Source organism: Neoarius graeffei, chromosome 2 (genome assembly GCF_027579695.1).
Source record: "Neoarius graeffei isolate fNeoGra1 chromosome 2, fNeoGra1.pri, whole genome shotgun sequence".
In the NCBI taxonomy this organism is placed as follows: Eukaryota; Metazoa; Chordata; class Actinopteri; order Siluriformes; family Ariidae; genus Neoarius; species Neoarius graeffei.
The window spans coordinates 105,493,422-105,508,685 of record NC_083570.1 but is presented as its reverse complement, the minus strand read 5'-3'; the positions used below and the strand labels follow the sequence as shown (position 1 = coordinate 105,508,685).

Sequence of the window (15,264 nt, the reverse complement as noted above, 5' to 3'; positions counted from 1 at the left end):
TATTTTATTGAGGTGTTTGATCACCATTTATCTGATTTCAATGAAGTCTAATAATCTATAATTAGATATTACGACTTGGTTATTTTTACACACATACCTGCTGTACTCGGCTTCCCCGGAATTTCCTAAACAATAACATGACCGGATCACTCAGGGGATTGAACTAGTTTCGTTGGAACTTTATTGATGTTACTCTTGAATAATCACTATAAAAATGGTGATTTTCAAAAAATATTCAACTCGTCCCTGTAGAGGGGGCTGCCATGCCGTAGCCATAATACCCACAATTCCCTGCTTCACTTTATGGCCCATCTTCTCCCCTTTCACTGTTCCAGCATTGAACCCACCAATCCCTGTACTCAATGCCATGTTCTATCTCCGCCCATTCTTCTGACTCCCTGTAATGGTATTGGATACAGAGATGATACCGGATACCAAATACAGTGATGTCAAGACTGTGCTTTAAAACCCATGGTGAAATCAAAATTCTTTCTCTCTGGCGGTGGACCCCCACGCGTGACGTTGTTGCATCCGTGCTACAGAAGAACAAAGGACAAAGAATGAGCTATTGATACCGGACCTTTAGCCAAAGTTCAATGTATTTGATCTTCGCATAGTTGCAACAATAACTGAACCAGTTAGTTACTGCAGCCCATGCAGTATTTTAAAGAGAAAAGGTGACCGGATCCCTTTTCCCTTTTGCAACGTTGACGAACTACAAACAAGATTCCTTCCAGATCATCGGACGACCAACAGGACACCGAAGATCTTCAGCTGACGAGCTGTAAAAGCAAAAGGAACCAAACTGTTTTCTCCCTGGACCTGGGTTCCACGCTATCTTTGGATAACAGACGGCACACTTTCAGTCGCCAAGCAAGAGCGATCTCAAGTAAGGCTGGCATCTGGGCAATTGTTAGTCTTAGCTGTGGCTAGTTAATACGAAGAGTATTGTTTATTTGAATTCATTCATAGTTTAAATGTACGCATTTTGACTCACATGAAAGCTGGTCTTAGACCACATGTTGTTTGATTTGCTTGTTTACTATCTGTATTTAGTTAGATCATGCATGCGTTCTCTCTCTCTTTTTAACTCCCTCTGTCGCACTACACCCCTCAACATTGGGATTTCAGGAGTAGCTAAGGGTTGAGTAGAAGTTTGGGGTTTAAGGCCTAGCTGGGACTAGTTTTAAGCTACAGATCCCTTTGTTACTCTCCCGCGCGCGCCGCCTCGTTCCCTCACTCCCCTCCTCCTTGTCGTGCGCCTGTGCACGCTCTCTCTCCCTAGCTCCTCCTCATCCCGTTAGTGTGCAGCCACGCACATACACGCCTACACTCTCTCTCTCACACACACAAACACGTGATTTCCCCCTCACATTTTAACATTCACTCACCCCTACACTGAACATTTGCATATAGCCCATTACTTCTGATCACCATTAATGCCTTAGTTATCATCATATTCGCTGCTGATTTCTTACTCTGTTTACTGCTGGTTATTATTCTACTTACTACTGACTATTGCTTTATACACTACTGATTATTACTTGTATACATTGTATCACCATTTATATTGAATTATTCCTTGGCTGCTATTGTTGCTATATCTGATCAATATTAGTTTGCTAATTCATGTCAGCTATTTCAATAAATGGTACCTTTGGAGTAAACTGTGTCCTGTCTATTGCTACAACATTCACTGAGTGCCAACCTCTGCCAAACAAGTATTCTAATTGCCTTCGCCCATTTGGTTGTTATATGAATGTTATAGATCTAGAGTAAACATATTACATTAGAGCTACAATACTCACTAACATCATAGCAACATCACCACTAAGTTATTCAATTGATTTTAATAGTTTAGCTATAAACTATTAGACACTTGAATTAATGATTAATGAATTTATGAGACTGATCCCTTTTAACATGAGACTGATTCGATAAGCCTGTTGCACCTACATCCCGTTGGACAGGCAGATGCGGATTTGACTTATCCGGACCAAACGTTTGGTTGTCCCGGACAGTCGGACTACCTTTAAGGTTGAGCCCTGCAAACATGCAAAACAGACAACACATGCTATATTGCTCATGTGAAAGACCCAAATCCTCTGTAAACCCTGTTTGTAAATCAGTTTGCACAATTTCTTTGCGTGTTCAAGGTGTTTTTAAATCTACAACCCCTTCAAAAAAATCATAGTCTGAGTTTCCAGTTTATTAAACCTGGTTCTTTTTTAAATTTGTACTCATCCACTCTGTGTATCTGCAAGGCATTTAAAAAAAAAAAAAAACACGTGATCCTGTGTATCCAGCACAGATGTTTACCCAAGCCTGGGGCACAGAAATCAGATTACAGCAATGTCTAACCACACCCCCAGACACACACAATGAAAAGGGTGTGTCTCCGAGCACCTGTCAGCTTGACTCGGTGAGCTTTGAACTGATGTAACTGAGGCATGACTTTACTACAGTTACTGCTGGAGCTGATTACGGCTGCTCATTCCTTCAGCATGTGGCTCACACACCACCACTGAGCGACTGTTATGAGTTCCTCCAGATCTGTCTGCCAGGACACAGCCGCAGCTCAATCTTCATAAAACCACATCTCAGACACGATAAACACGAGAACTCGCACTTGGACATCCTTTAGCCCCAAACTGAAATATTGTCCAAAGTATTCAAGATGGATGGCTTGGGTATTTTTTTGGTCCACAAAACACTTGTCCTGGTCAGAAGTGACCCTGCTGGATATATCCTTCTTAATCAAACTGCATCACTGATTATTTTCCTTGAAGAGGAAAACACACCCCAAGTATGCATTTTCCTGTAATTCTGCCTCAATGTTTTAGCAAAATTAACAATATTGGATTGTTCTCCAACCTCATTTCTTGGGAAATTTATACACATTTTAACAAATGAAAGGCATCACACAGGTAGGATGCTAAGGCCGAATCCCATTTCACCCCTTGGACCAGGCCCTTCCCCTCCATTTTGCGCGTTCACGTGAAGGGGTAGGGGTATCCCAATCCCAGTTAACGCGGAGGGGTAGGGGAAGGGGTAGGGCTTCTGTACCCCTCCAAACGGAGATTTTCCTGGAGCTGACTCCGAACGAAGGGGTTTGAGTGATTTCCCACAATGCCATGCGGATTTCAGCGAGATTTCATGCGGATTTCAGAAAGATGGCGGTTCCCGCGGCGAAAGATTGTCATAAATGTATTTTCTCCATTATTTACGTGTTTTAAATTGTTATCCAGAGGAAACACGCCGCTTGATTCGCTTTCGAGCTGAGAATGAGCAGCGATTTCTGAAATCCAAGCTGCTGCTAAAAAGCTTTGGGAGTGAGTATTGTTTTCGGTTGCTTGACTGCGTACGTTTTGTTCTGTTATTCTCGCTTTTATTGTTTACATGAGTGTTCTGACACCTCATTCTGTCGGATGTGGTGCACGAAGCGCCAAATATCCCATTCAGTGGTGTTAGTTAACAAATCACACCCTGCCAGCAGAGATTTCTGGTTCTGCCTCTGGCTCTGACTGTAGCGGCTGGTCGCAGACAATGACGCATTTGGTCGCGTTTTGCTAACGTAAACGCTGACGGAGGTATGCGATGACGTATGCGATCGTTGAAGGGCTATCCCAATACGTAAGGGTTGAATTTCAAGCCCTATCCCTTGTAGCTCAGTTTCAAGGGGAAGGGCCAAGGGGAAGGAGGAGGGGAAGGGGGAGGGGTAGAAATTAGAATTGGGATTGGGCCTAAATCTGCCCCTAATCCCACCTCTGTGGTGAATCTTAACCTTCATAACTTTTTATTCAACTCATTATGGACAAATTGTTAAGAATTCGCAACTGGGAGAAAATTGTTGATGTTCTGTCACTTTAATTAGGCGTATCAGGTGAAAATTGCTTGAAACTGCTCTCATTTTAAATTCAGAACAACATCCTTTTTACAGAATTAAAATATGTTTATCCGTTCTTGAGATATTACAAATCAAAGATTGAAAAAAAAGGCTTAATTTTTAGAAAACTGCCATAATATTCTGTATGAGGATCACATGGTCCAAAATGGGCCGCATTAACCAATGAGATCAAATGTTTTTTCTTAATACCTTTTCTGTTTTTCAAGACATTTACATGGAAATTGGCGGGCACATGGATGGTTGTACACTGAATATAAAAGTTTTAAAAAATAGTAAAAACCACTTATGCAAACTAGTATTTAATTAGCATTAATTTGCTAATCATGTAAAAAAAGTTAAATCGGTACACTCAGTAAACAAGTAATAAAAGATTATTTCTAATCACCTCTTTGTGCTCTGTAGGGCTTTGTATTTCTCAAAAGTAAGGCCTACTAGTGTTTATATGAAAGAATATAAATTATTATTTTGATTAATATTCACAGCTTTCAAGGCGAACCTCAAAAAAACTGTGTGATCCACATCCAATAAACAATTCACATTAACTGAATTGAAATTGACACTCACGTTTCTGACTTCAGGTTTTTTAAAATATCATTCCGATCACTAAGATCTCAATATTTTTCATCAAAACAACTCCAGTTATATTCTAAAATCGTTATTTATTTACATTAATCAGTTCGATTTGAAAAAATAAGTAGATAAAGCTATGAAAACTCACTTCAAAGTCTCCTGTGAATCATAACATCAAAACTAGGAAAATTTTGCTGACTCCTTCATCAGAAACAGTGAGAGCGAGAGAACATCCCTATAAAAGTTATCTGATTGATATTCACGAGTAATCCAGTCGGAAACCGATCAGGAGAGAGAGAGAGAGAGAGAGAGAGAGAGAGCCTGACCGCTTTCCCATGACTCAAAAAGAAAAGCACCGTCAGTTTCCCAACGTCATGCGAGCTGAGTTTTTACTCTGTTGTACCAACTTCAACCTGCCGTTACTCCCGAAGTACTGAACAGATCTTAACCAGATACATTTCTTTGGAAAGCAGAGATTATAAGCTTTTTAATGATAATAATCATGATAGAAAATATTCAAGAGTTAAGCAATGACAGATTTGGAAACTTAGATGAGCGTCTGCATGGACAATTTTCACAACACGGCCAGCGAGTGTCTGATATGCCAACTTTAATACTAAAACAAAAACATGGACGGTGTAACATCTCTAAAAAGTGACGCCACTACAGGTGTAGCGCCCCTGCTGGCTGACTGCAGTATAATCTGTAGCTCTGCCCATCCCCATGTGTTTCAATAACAAAATAGCCTAATTTCACAGTCACTTTTCTCATCCAAACTGTCTGCAATTCAATCAGTTAGTTTCCTCTATACTGATATCTTCCCCCAGAAATTAGTTTTTAAAATGTTATTTCACTATAGCATAAGAAGGCATGGATACACTTGGGAATGAAGTTATTGGTACTGGGAAAAGGGGGCAGGCCTAACAAATGAGTAGGCGTACCTGACTTTGGGTCTGGCTCCAAATTTGACAACATGGTGGACAATTTTTGGCTTCATTTCTAGGCCATGAAGACACGATGGTCATGTGTTTTACCCATCATGCATTACATGAACAAACATTATGTATACTTCAAAGAATTTTCACCAAGAGTAACCAATCATACCTGCTATAGCACTTGCTAGTTGCTTACCAACCAATCACTGTGCAGTAGGCAGGACTTGTTTAAAAGGAGTTTACCAGTGGGGGAAAAATTAGATAACATTCCTTATCAAAAATTATAGTGTAGTTAGTTGATGCTTGTCTGTGGAATGCAGTCTACTTTGTGTCAACACAAAGAGTCAGTGGCAACAGGAAAAGAGAAAATACTAATATTTTCAAATATATTCAGAAATTTTAAGTCCAAGTCTTCTGCTTATGCTAAATAAGTCCAGCACCTAAAATATGTAAGAATAAATATGCACTTTATTTCTACTTTTGTGATAAAACATCTCATCTCATTATCTCTAGCCGCTTTATCCTGTTCTACAGGGTCGCAGGCAAGCTGGAGCCTATCCCAGCTGACTACGGGCGAAAGGCGGGGTACACCCTGGACAAGTCGCCAGGTCATCACAGGGCTGACACACAGACACAGACAACCATTCACACTCACAGTCAATTTAGAGTCACCAGTTAACCTAACCTGCATGTCTTTGGACTGTGGGGGAAACCGGAGCACCCGGAGGAAACCCACGCGGACACGGGGAGAACATGCAAACTCCGCACAGAAAGGCCCTCGCCGGCCACGGGACTCGAACCCAGGACCTTCTTGCTGTGAGGTGACAGCGCTAACCACTACACCACCATGCCGCCTAAAATAAGTATATGTTTGGAAATAAATCTATTAAAAGTTCAACCCATAGTTCAAATAAACGTCTGCTCAATTTTATCAACTGCATTTGAAATTTCCACGCTGCTCATGTCAAAATCCACTTCTTGTGTGATTGTCCTAAATCTCAAACTGTCTCAAACCTAAACTCTGTAAATAAATAATTGCTTTTTTCAGCTCAACTGACTATCCAGAAGTGTAATATTTGTGCTTATTTATATAATAAGTTATCGTATATTATACATTACGTTATATACACTCACTGGCCACTTTAATAGGAACTTGCAGGAGCGGAACCCAGTGTGGTCTTCTGCTGTTGCATGCTGAGATGTTTTTCTGCTCACTACAGCTGTAAAGAGTTGCTATGAGTTACTATATACTTCCTGGCAGCTTAAACCACTCTGGCCATTTTCCTCTGACTTCTCTTATCAGCAAGGTGTCTGTTTCCACCCACAGAACTGTCACTCACTCACGCGATGTTTTTTGTTTTTCGCGCCATTCTCTGTAAACTCTAGAGACTGTTGTGTGTGAAAACCCCATGAGATCAGCAGTTTCTGAAATACTCAAACCTGGCATATTCATCTGACACCAACACCCATGCCACAGTGAAAGTCACATTTTAAGATGACAAATTTTCCCATCCTGATGTTTGAAGTGAACATTAACTGAAGCTCTTGATTTGTATCTGCAGGATTTTATGCATTGTGCTGCTGTCAAGGGATAGGCTGATTAGAGAACTGCATCAAACAGCAGGTGTATGGGTGTACCTAATAAAGTGGCCGGCGGGTGTATCTTCAGGTTCTTATTTCATAGATAATCTGGGGGCCAAGCACCAAAAGTGTACAATCATCCCATTGTAATTGTAGGTTTTATTATTATTATTATTATTATACATTGATAGAGGAAACGTGATTTGACTTTCCTCTGATTCTTTACATCATGCTGAATTCAATGGATACTATGTTGATTTCCTCCATTTTGAATTTTTTCTTCACATTTTCAAATTCTTTATTTTTTATTTTAACTTCTATTACGACATTTGCCTCCTAAAAATGTGTGTGTAAATTCAGCTCTGGGGCGGATTTAGACATTAGTAGAACTGCTTATAACCCTGGAACCGGACAACATCAAATCATGATTCTTCCTTCTGTTGATTCCTTGAGATGTCCAGAGTGTTCCTGATGTAACACATTTATTATTTCTCAAACAAGAAGCTTTATTTTCAAGGAAAACTGTTTTTTTTTTAGTTTGCTTCTTGTCAAAAAAAAAGAAGAAAAAAAAAATCACTGGATTTGAATCACAGAGTCGCGATGTGGGTGTGGTCAAGCACCAGTTTATGAATGGAGGGCGGAGTCTGGAGAGTGAGTGGTAACATTGGCTGCATCCAAATATAAATACCCTGTGTCCGAAATCGCTCCCTACTCACTATATAGGGCACTATATAGTGGGGATGCCATTTTGCAGTGCTGTCCAAAACTTTAGTGAGGATTATTTACACCCTATATAGTGCACTCAAAGTATCCCACAATGCATCACGAAGAGTAGTATACAATGATGGTCACTAACCAAAGCAATATATCCCATCATGCATTGCACTGAAAGAAATCAAATTAAAAGTCTCAAATTTGATTTAATAAAAGGCAGCGGCAAAGAAGAAAGAAAGCATTCAGCCTTGATTTAAAAAAAAACCTGAAAGCTGCAGGTACTTTGTATTGATTAATGTGGGAAATGCGCTCATTATAATATGTATTTATTACAAAAATACATGCATGTATTTATTATTTTGAAAACCCACCAGCCGACTGATCTGGCACGTTTTAATTGTGCGACAGTAATGACGTAAATACCAGCGCGACGGACTAGTGTCCGAAAGCGTTTTTTCATTTTACCAATGAGCTCGCTATATAGTCCTCTATATAGTAATTCCCTCTATAGGGAGTAGTGAACGAGTCAGCGATTTCGGGCACAGGAATAGTTCCATTTTATTAGTAGACAAAAAGCAGTCACAGGGAGTCTGAATGCTCAGTAGGCATTTAATAGTCATAGAATGGTATCTGGATGATCTACTACATCTGTAGTATACAAATGTAACACAGTATGCTACACTACACTGGCTCATAATTCAGCTGGAGAAGAAGAATAATTCCCCTGTGGAAAGTAGAAAGATGATTGCAGAAATATATATATTTTTATTTTTTGCAATATACGTGGGTACACATCATCTGTGAACATCTGGGTAAGAGGACGGGTAAGATGCCAGTGGAGTACGTCCAAATCGTGTCCTTAGTATTCACTCACATAGTCATAGAATGTACTACAGTAACAATCTGGTAATAGGTACTGTACTAGGTAGTAGGCAAATTCTCTGAATGACTTTTCTCTGTTTCATTCAGCAGCAGTAAGGAGATAAAGAGAAAGAGCGAAGGGCTACGTGGGAGAGATGAGACGTTTCGAAGTGTGTGTGTGTCTGTCTGTTTGTGATTTTGATGAACAAGACTGAAAAGCAAGTTTCTGTTCCATTAAAACCCTTTTGAGCTGTGCCACACCTTTCTCCTGTGTTCCCACTCCCCTGGAAACATAGGAAGTCACACACCGCATAATGAAACCAAAACTTGATGACCGATATGATATTTATGATATGCAGAACAGTTTGTCCATAGCATGCCAAACTTGACACTAAATTTGGCGTATATGTTCAAGAAAATGACTTAAAAAAATAAGCTGGTATTTGCCACTTGGGGGAAGTGAAAATGTGATGTAAGTGAGGCAATATCTGAGCAACGACTTGATGTTTTGACTTCAAATTGCACCTTGGGGCAAAAGCACTCATGGTCTTCCTCTGTCACTTAGCAGGACCAGAATGTGCTTGGCCCCCTAATTGCTCCTTAAATTACAGGTATATCTTAACTTGTTACTGGTTATTAGATGTGGTTCAAAACATGTCACTTTTTATTATAATTATCATAAAGTTTACCAGCAATTGTAGCAAAGCAAGAGAACAGTCACCTTATCCTGCCTTGAACCCAGGTCTACGGGGTGCCAAACCTGCACCCTGACCACACCACCAAAGAGCCAGGCTCATTAGTATGGCAGTCAGAGCACATACTCAACTGTAGTGACGGGCACTCGGTCACACTGCCCTCCCCTTCGGGAGGTGCACCCATGCGCCTCGCACACAGGCATCCCTCAGCCATACTTCTCCCATACCAGGGTGCCCCACACACTCATGCTTCACCCACTCTGGGGTCCCTCGCACAGGGCCCACCTATCCTGGGGGTCCCTCGCACAGCTCCCACACAGGGCACACCTCCGATGGCCTCCCAGCAAAACATCCCATTCTGACACCATTTGTCGCGAGGTTCAATTTCTCCTTTCCCAAAACGATGGTGTAGTCGTAGTGTTTATTGTGCTCGTTTCCCAAGTGCAACAGGGAATAAGTGAAAAAAACATTTACAAATATACACAAGAAAAATGAAAAAGTCCATGGGGGGGGGGGGGGGGGGGACTATTTATACACAGTACTTCTTTTACTGGCAAAGTCTCTCCAGAGATGTTACCTCCTATCTAACTCTCCAGCAACTACTCTCTAACTTGGAGGTAGCCTCCCTTTTATAGGTCCCAGGCTCCTCCTATAACCATGAAAACCACCATAATCCATAATAATTTAACCCAGGGTGGCACGGTGGTGTAGTGGTTAGCGCTGTCGCCTCACAGCAAGAAGGTCCTGGGTTCGAGCCCCGTGGCCGGCGAGGGCCTTTCTGTGCGGAGTTTGCATGTTGTCCGCGTGGGTTTCCTCCGGGTGCTCCGGTTTCCCCCAAAGACATGCAGGTTAGGTTAACTGGTGACTCTAAAGTGAATGTGAATGGTTGTCTATGTGTCAGCCCTGTGATGACCTGGCGACTTGTCCAGGGTGTACCCCGCCTTTTGCCTGTAGTCAGCTGGGATAGGCTCCAGCTTGCCTGCGACCCTGTAGACCAGGATAAAGCGGCTAGAGATAATGAGATGAGATGGGAGTTTAACCCAGGCATGCCTAATTCTCACAAACAAAATATGAAAAAAATAGAGAAAAACATAACAATTCAGGTCCCAATATTAGTCTCTGATTGACCAATAAAACCGGTAAAAAATAAAAACCCTACAAAATTATACTGATGTCACCCATGAGTGCCCCGCCAATGAGGCTTTTTAAGCGCGACGATTACGTTTACACTGTTTAAATAAATGTGGCACGGACAGCAGATTAATTATAGAGCGAAGTGGTGAGTAAAACCAAAAGATGATTTTATGGCAAGTAAAGTAGTTATTTAGGAAGGCAAGTGTGCACCCTTGGCAACCTAAAATGACTACATGTTCTAATAACGCCATCTTGTTCTTGGAAATAAGGTCACATGAGCTTCCATTGCTGCACCATTTGCACAGATTTCACTCACCAGGATTCGGGTGTCCTGTTTGTCACCTTTGCACTCCAGCTGCACCTTCTTTCTCAGGCTGAGTTTGAGCTGCTGGCCCACTGCATCCTGTACACTCTCTGCAAAACGTCCGAGACACAGAGACACATAAACACCACTTCATTTATTCCTTTGTATCCTGTACAGTCATATACTACAATCCTACAGGGTGGCCTAAAATACAAACTTGCTGCTTTCACGCCATGAGATTACAGAATGTCACAGTCTGAGACCAGCTTCAGTTCTTCAGTGTGTGCCTTTTTTAAAGTGAATGTAATGCCCCTAAACCACACTTTTTTCCTTGAACAAAGCAACAATCATTATACTGACTATGTGCTTTCGAACCATAGCTGATCCAAAAGGCCATAAATTGATGGAAAATCAATAAGATCCGCCAATTTTCGTGGAATCTGCCGAGACTGAGCCGGAAGATCCCGAAGGGGTGCGTGACATCACAGGTATGACAATCCAGGTATCAATTTCATTCCCGTGCGCAGCAGTGGTTAGACCAGTCTCGATACAGAATCACGTTTTGGACAGAATTCTGATAGTGATTCTTATATGTCGGATGAAGGGGCAGATTTAATATTATCAAGGATATTCCAGAGTAAATGGTTATCTTTTTGAGCCCCCCAAGACGAGAAACAGATGCCAGTTCACTCAGTTCACGACAGTCCCGCTCACCACCGATAGCGCACCACTAGCCAGAGAGAATTGGAAACACAGATTGGTTTGTGGATTATTATTTGAAGCTGGCTACTGCAAAATATATGGAAAATATTTACATGTACGGCGGCACAGTGGTGCAGTGGTTAGCGCTGTCGCCTCACAGCAAGAAGGTCCTGGGTTCGAGCCCCGGGGCCGGCGAGGGCCTTTCTGTGCGGAGTTTGCATGTTCTCCCCGTGTCCGCGTGGGTTTCCTCCGGGTGCTCCGGTTTCCCCCACAGTCCAAAGACATGCAGGTTAGTTTAACTGGTGACTCTAAATTGACCGTAGGTGTGAATGGTTGTCTGTGTCTATGTGTCAGCCCTGTGATGACCTGGCGACTTGTCCAGGGTGTACCCCGCCTTTCGCCCGTAGTCAGCTGGGATAGGCTCCAGCTTGCCTGCGACCCTGTAGAAGGATAAAGCGGCTAGAGATAATGAGATGAGATGAGAATTTACATGTACCTTAATAAATGCAGAAATTTAATCTTTAAAACGTACACTTCCATCCATGGGCGAGAGGCAGGGTACACCCTGGACAAGTCGCCAGGTTATCGCAGGGCTGACACAGAGACAAACAACCATTCACACTCATGGTCAATTTAGAGCCACCAATTAGCCTAACTTGAATGTCTTTGGATTGTGGGGGAAACCAGAGCACCTGAAGGAAACCCACGCAGACACAGGGAGAACATGCAAACTCCACACAGAAAGGCCCTCGCCGGCTGCTGGGCTCGAACCCAGGACCTTCTTGCTGTGAGGCGACAGTGCTAACCACTACACCACCATGCCACCTAAAACATACACTTATTCAGTGTAATTATTGAAAGAAAATATGAAGTGGGCGATAATAGAGGAATCAACAAACTGTACAAATGCCAGATCAAATATCATTTATTAAATAAATGGCTTTCTTTTTTGCTCCAATAATTCCCATGTGGTCATTCTGGTGGTGATGAAAACTTGATGAATCAGATTTATTATTAGTAGACGACATGAAATCTGCCTGCTTTGTTTGCACAAACCTCATCCACTGTCGCTTTAGATTAGTGTAATTTCTCAGAAATTCATGAACTGAATGTCCTGTTGTATATGGATTTGAACATCCAAACAATGCATCACTTTCCCATCGTTATTTCTGTAAGATTCCAACAATAATATCCAATTTCAGCCAGTAAACAAGCATGGAGTCAGATGAACCGAAATTACCCAGATAACCGGGGTTTCACGTGTGATGTCATGCGAGATTAGCCCTGAGGCAAGGCTACCTTAATATTATTTTCCCCTTGCTTTATTAATTCATTTTGGGTGTTACTTATGATGTGTATTCATTTTAAAGCATTACAGTAAGCTATTACACTTTAAAAATATTCTTCTTGACCTACTCTCTCACTTCCTGATGAAAAGGTCTTGCTTTTCATCTCTCCTCTCTTTCTTTCTTGGCACGAAAGTCAGATTGGAAATGAGCCGATGACATCATCGCTGGAATTTTACTCTGGATTTCTGGGTCATGGACATGTGAAAATATTTTCCAAAGACAGAAAGAGAGTCGCTCTCTCTCTCTGTGTAGGGGTGGATGTTATGAAGGCACAGAAGTGCTATGAAAGTGAAGCAGATAATAGAGTGATTAAAGTGAAGTCATCTTGAGAGAAAAGGCAAGAAGATCTAGTGTATATATTGAGTATATAGTACATTTATTTTTTGTCTTAAAGACATTTTCAAAAAGGCTGAAGATTCAAATCTGTTTAATAAACTGTGCCCACCCATAGTTTTCTTTTATTTTCCACTTTTTTTGGTCACTATATATACACACACACTCACGAGCCACTTTAATAGAGCCCAATGCGGTTTTCTGCTGCCTCAAGGTCTGACATGGTGTCCATTCTGAGATGCTTTTCTGCTCATCACGGTTGTAACCAGTCGTTATTTGAGTTACTGTAGCCTTCCTGTCATCTCAAACCCATCTCGCCTCTGATCTGTCACGTTAACAAGGTGTTTCCACCAGCAGAACTGCAGCTCACTGGATTTTTTTTTTTTTTGTAGAAAAAAAAAATTGCTGTGTGTGAAAACCCCAGGTGATCAGCAGATGATTGCGGAAATACTTAAATCAGCCCATTAGGCACCGGCAACCATATCATCTCTTATCAAAAAGAAGCATACTTCAAGTTCATTTTATTAAGTATACTTAAGTAAAGTATATGTCCTTAAGTATACTTTTGTGTACCAAGTATACTGATATCAATGTACTTACAGTATACTTGTAAGTAAAGTAATCTAATACTTCTTGGGACTACATTGGCCCACTTTTAGTTTATAAAAAGTATACTTTAAATCTAAGAGAAGTAAACTTTGAGTATACAACTAGTATTTTTTTATTTTGTACTGCAAGTATACCACAAATAAACTTTTTACTAATAATTAACTAGTTCTATACTTGTAGTCCACTTTTTAGTTTATAAAAGTATACTTTATAGCATGGGGGCGGCATGGTGGTGTAGTGGTTAGCGCTGTCGCCTCACAGCAAGAAGGTCCTGGGTTTGAGCCCCGGGGCCGGTGAGGGCCTTTCTGTGCGGAGTTTGCATGTTCTCCCCGTGTCCGCGTGGGTTTCCTCCGGGTGCTCCGGTTTCCCCCACAGTCCAAAGACATGCAGGTTAGGTTAACTGGTGACTCTAAATTGACCGTAGGTGTGAATGTGAGTGTGAATGGTTGTCTGTGTCTATGTGTCAGCCCTGTGATGACCTGGCGACTTGTCCAGGGTGTACCCCGCCTTTCACCCGTAGTCAGTTGGGATAGGCTCCAGCTTGCCTGCGACCCTGTAGAACAGGATAAAGCGGCTAGAGATAATGAGATGAGATGAATGAGACTTTATAGCATATTGGAAATATACTATCTACTCCACTTTTTAATTTTGAAGTATACTGCAGTTACCCTTCTAGGTATACTATTAGTTTTCTAGCCCGAACCCTTACCTCATGCACACTACCAGTAGACAACTTAAGTGTTTTGTATCTTAAGTTACAACGACGTAATAAAGGTAAGAATTCACAAAATAACAGTTACTCACGATTAAGAACATATTCATTTTCTTTAAAAATCAAAATTTAAAGCAACATTGTATTAAATGCCAAAGTATAACAACATTGCAATGACAACTGAAATTGACATCCAAGCTCTAAAGAAAAATAAATAAATTTAAAAAAAATTAATTATCCCACTCAGGAGAAATAAAACAAACAAACCTTATATGGAACCACAGATATACCTAAGAGTCAACAATGCTGAAGCACAACTACAGGGCAAGTACACTTAAACATAAGGCACAAATTTTTTAATACTTTATTACACTTTTGTTAAGTATATCTTGATCAAAAGTTTAAGTATAAGCGTAATATACTTTGACTTTTCTGCATACTTTTCAGTATAAGCCAAGTATACTGATGTATAACTTTATTAAGTATATCTCTGATAAGTAAATAAAAAGTAAACTGAAAGCATGCTCTCTTATTTTTAGTTTAAAAGAAGTATACTAGAAGCACACTTGAATAAACTTCTTTTTTGTAAGGGATGTCACACTTTTCCCTCATTCTGATCATTTGTATGATTTTATGCCTTGTGCTGCTGCCAAATGATTGGCTGATTGTACAATAGCAGAAATGCGCAGGTGTACAGATGCTCCTATGAACATCTATTGATTGTACTTCCATGTGTGTTATTTTGTAGTGTTACACACAGACCGGGCACTTTAATTAAGAGGAACTTGTTCTTGAGTCTAAGGTTCCTGTTCTTGGCTGCAGGAGTGGAACCCAATGTGTTTTTCTGCTGTTGCATGC

General features: G+C 41.0%; 1 protein-coding gene across 2 annotated transcripts in view; it reads right to left on the bottom strand.

Annotated features, from left to right (window-relative positions):
• The window catches only part of LOC132882086 (F-actin-uncapping protein LRRC16A), a 100,513-nt gene that overhangs the window by 77,162 nt on the left and 8,087 nt on the right, over positions 1–15,264 (bottom strand). For both annotated transcript variants that reach the window (XM_060915318.1, XM_060915319.1), the window contains exon 2: positions 10,714–10,811. In XM_060915318.1, coding sequence (XP_060771301.1) covers positions 10,714–10,811 — 98 coding nt within the window. The remainder of the gene's footprint in view (positions 1–10,713; positions 10,812–15,264) is intronic.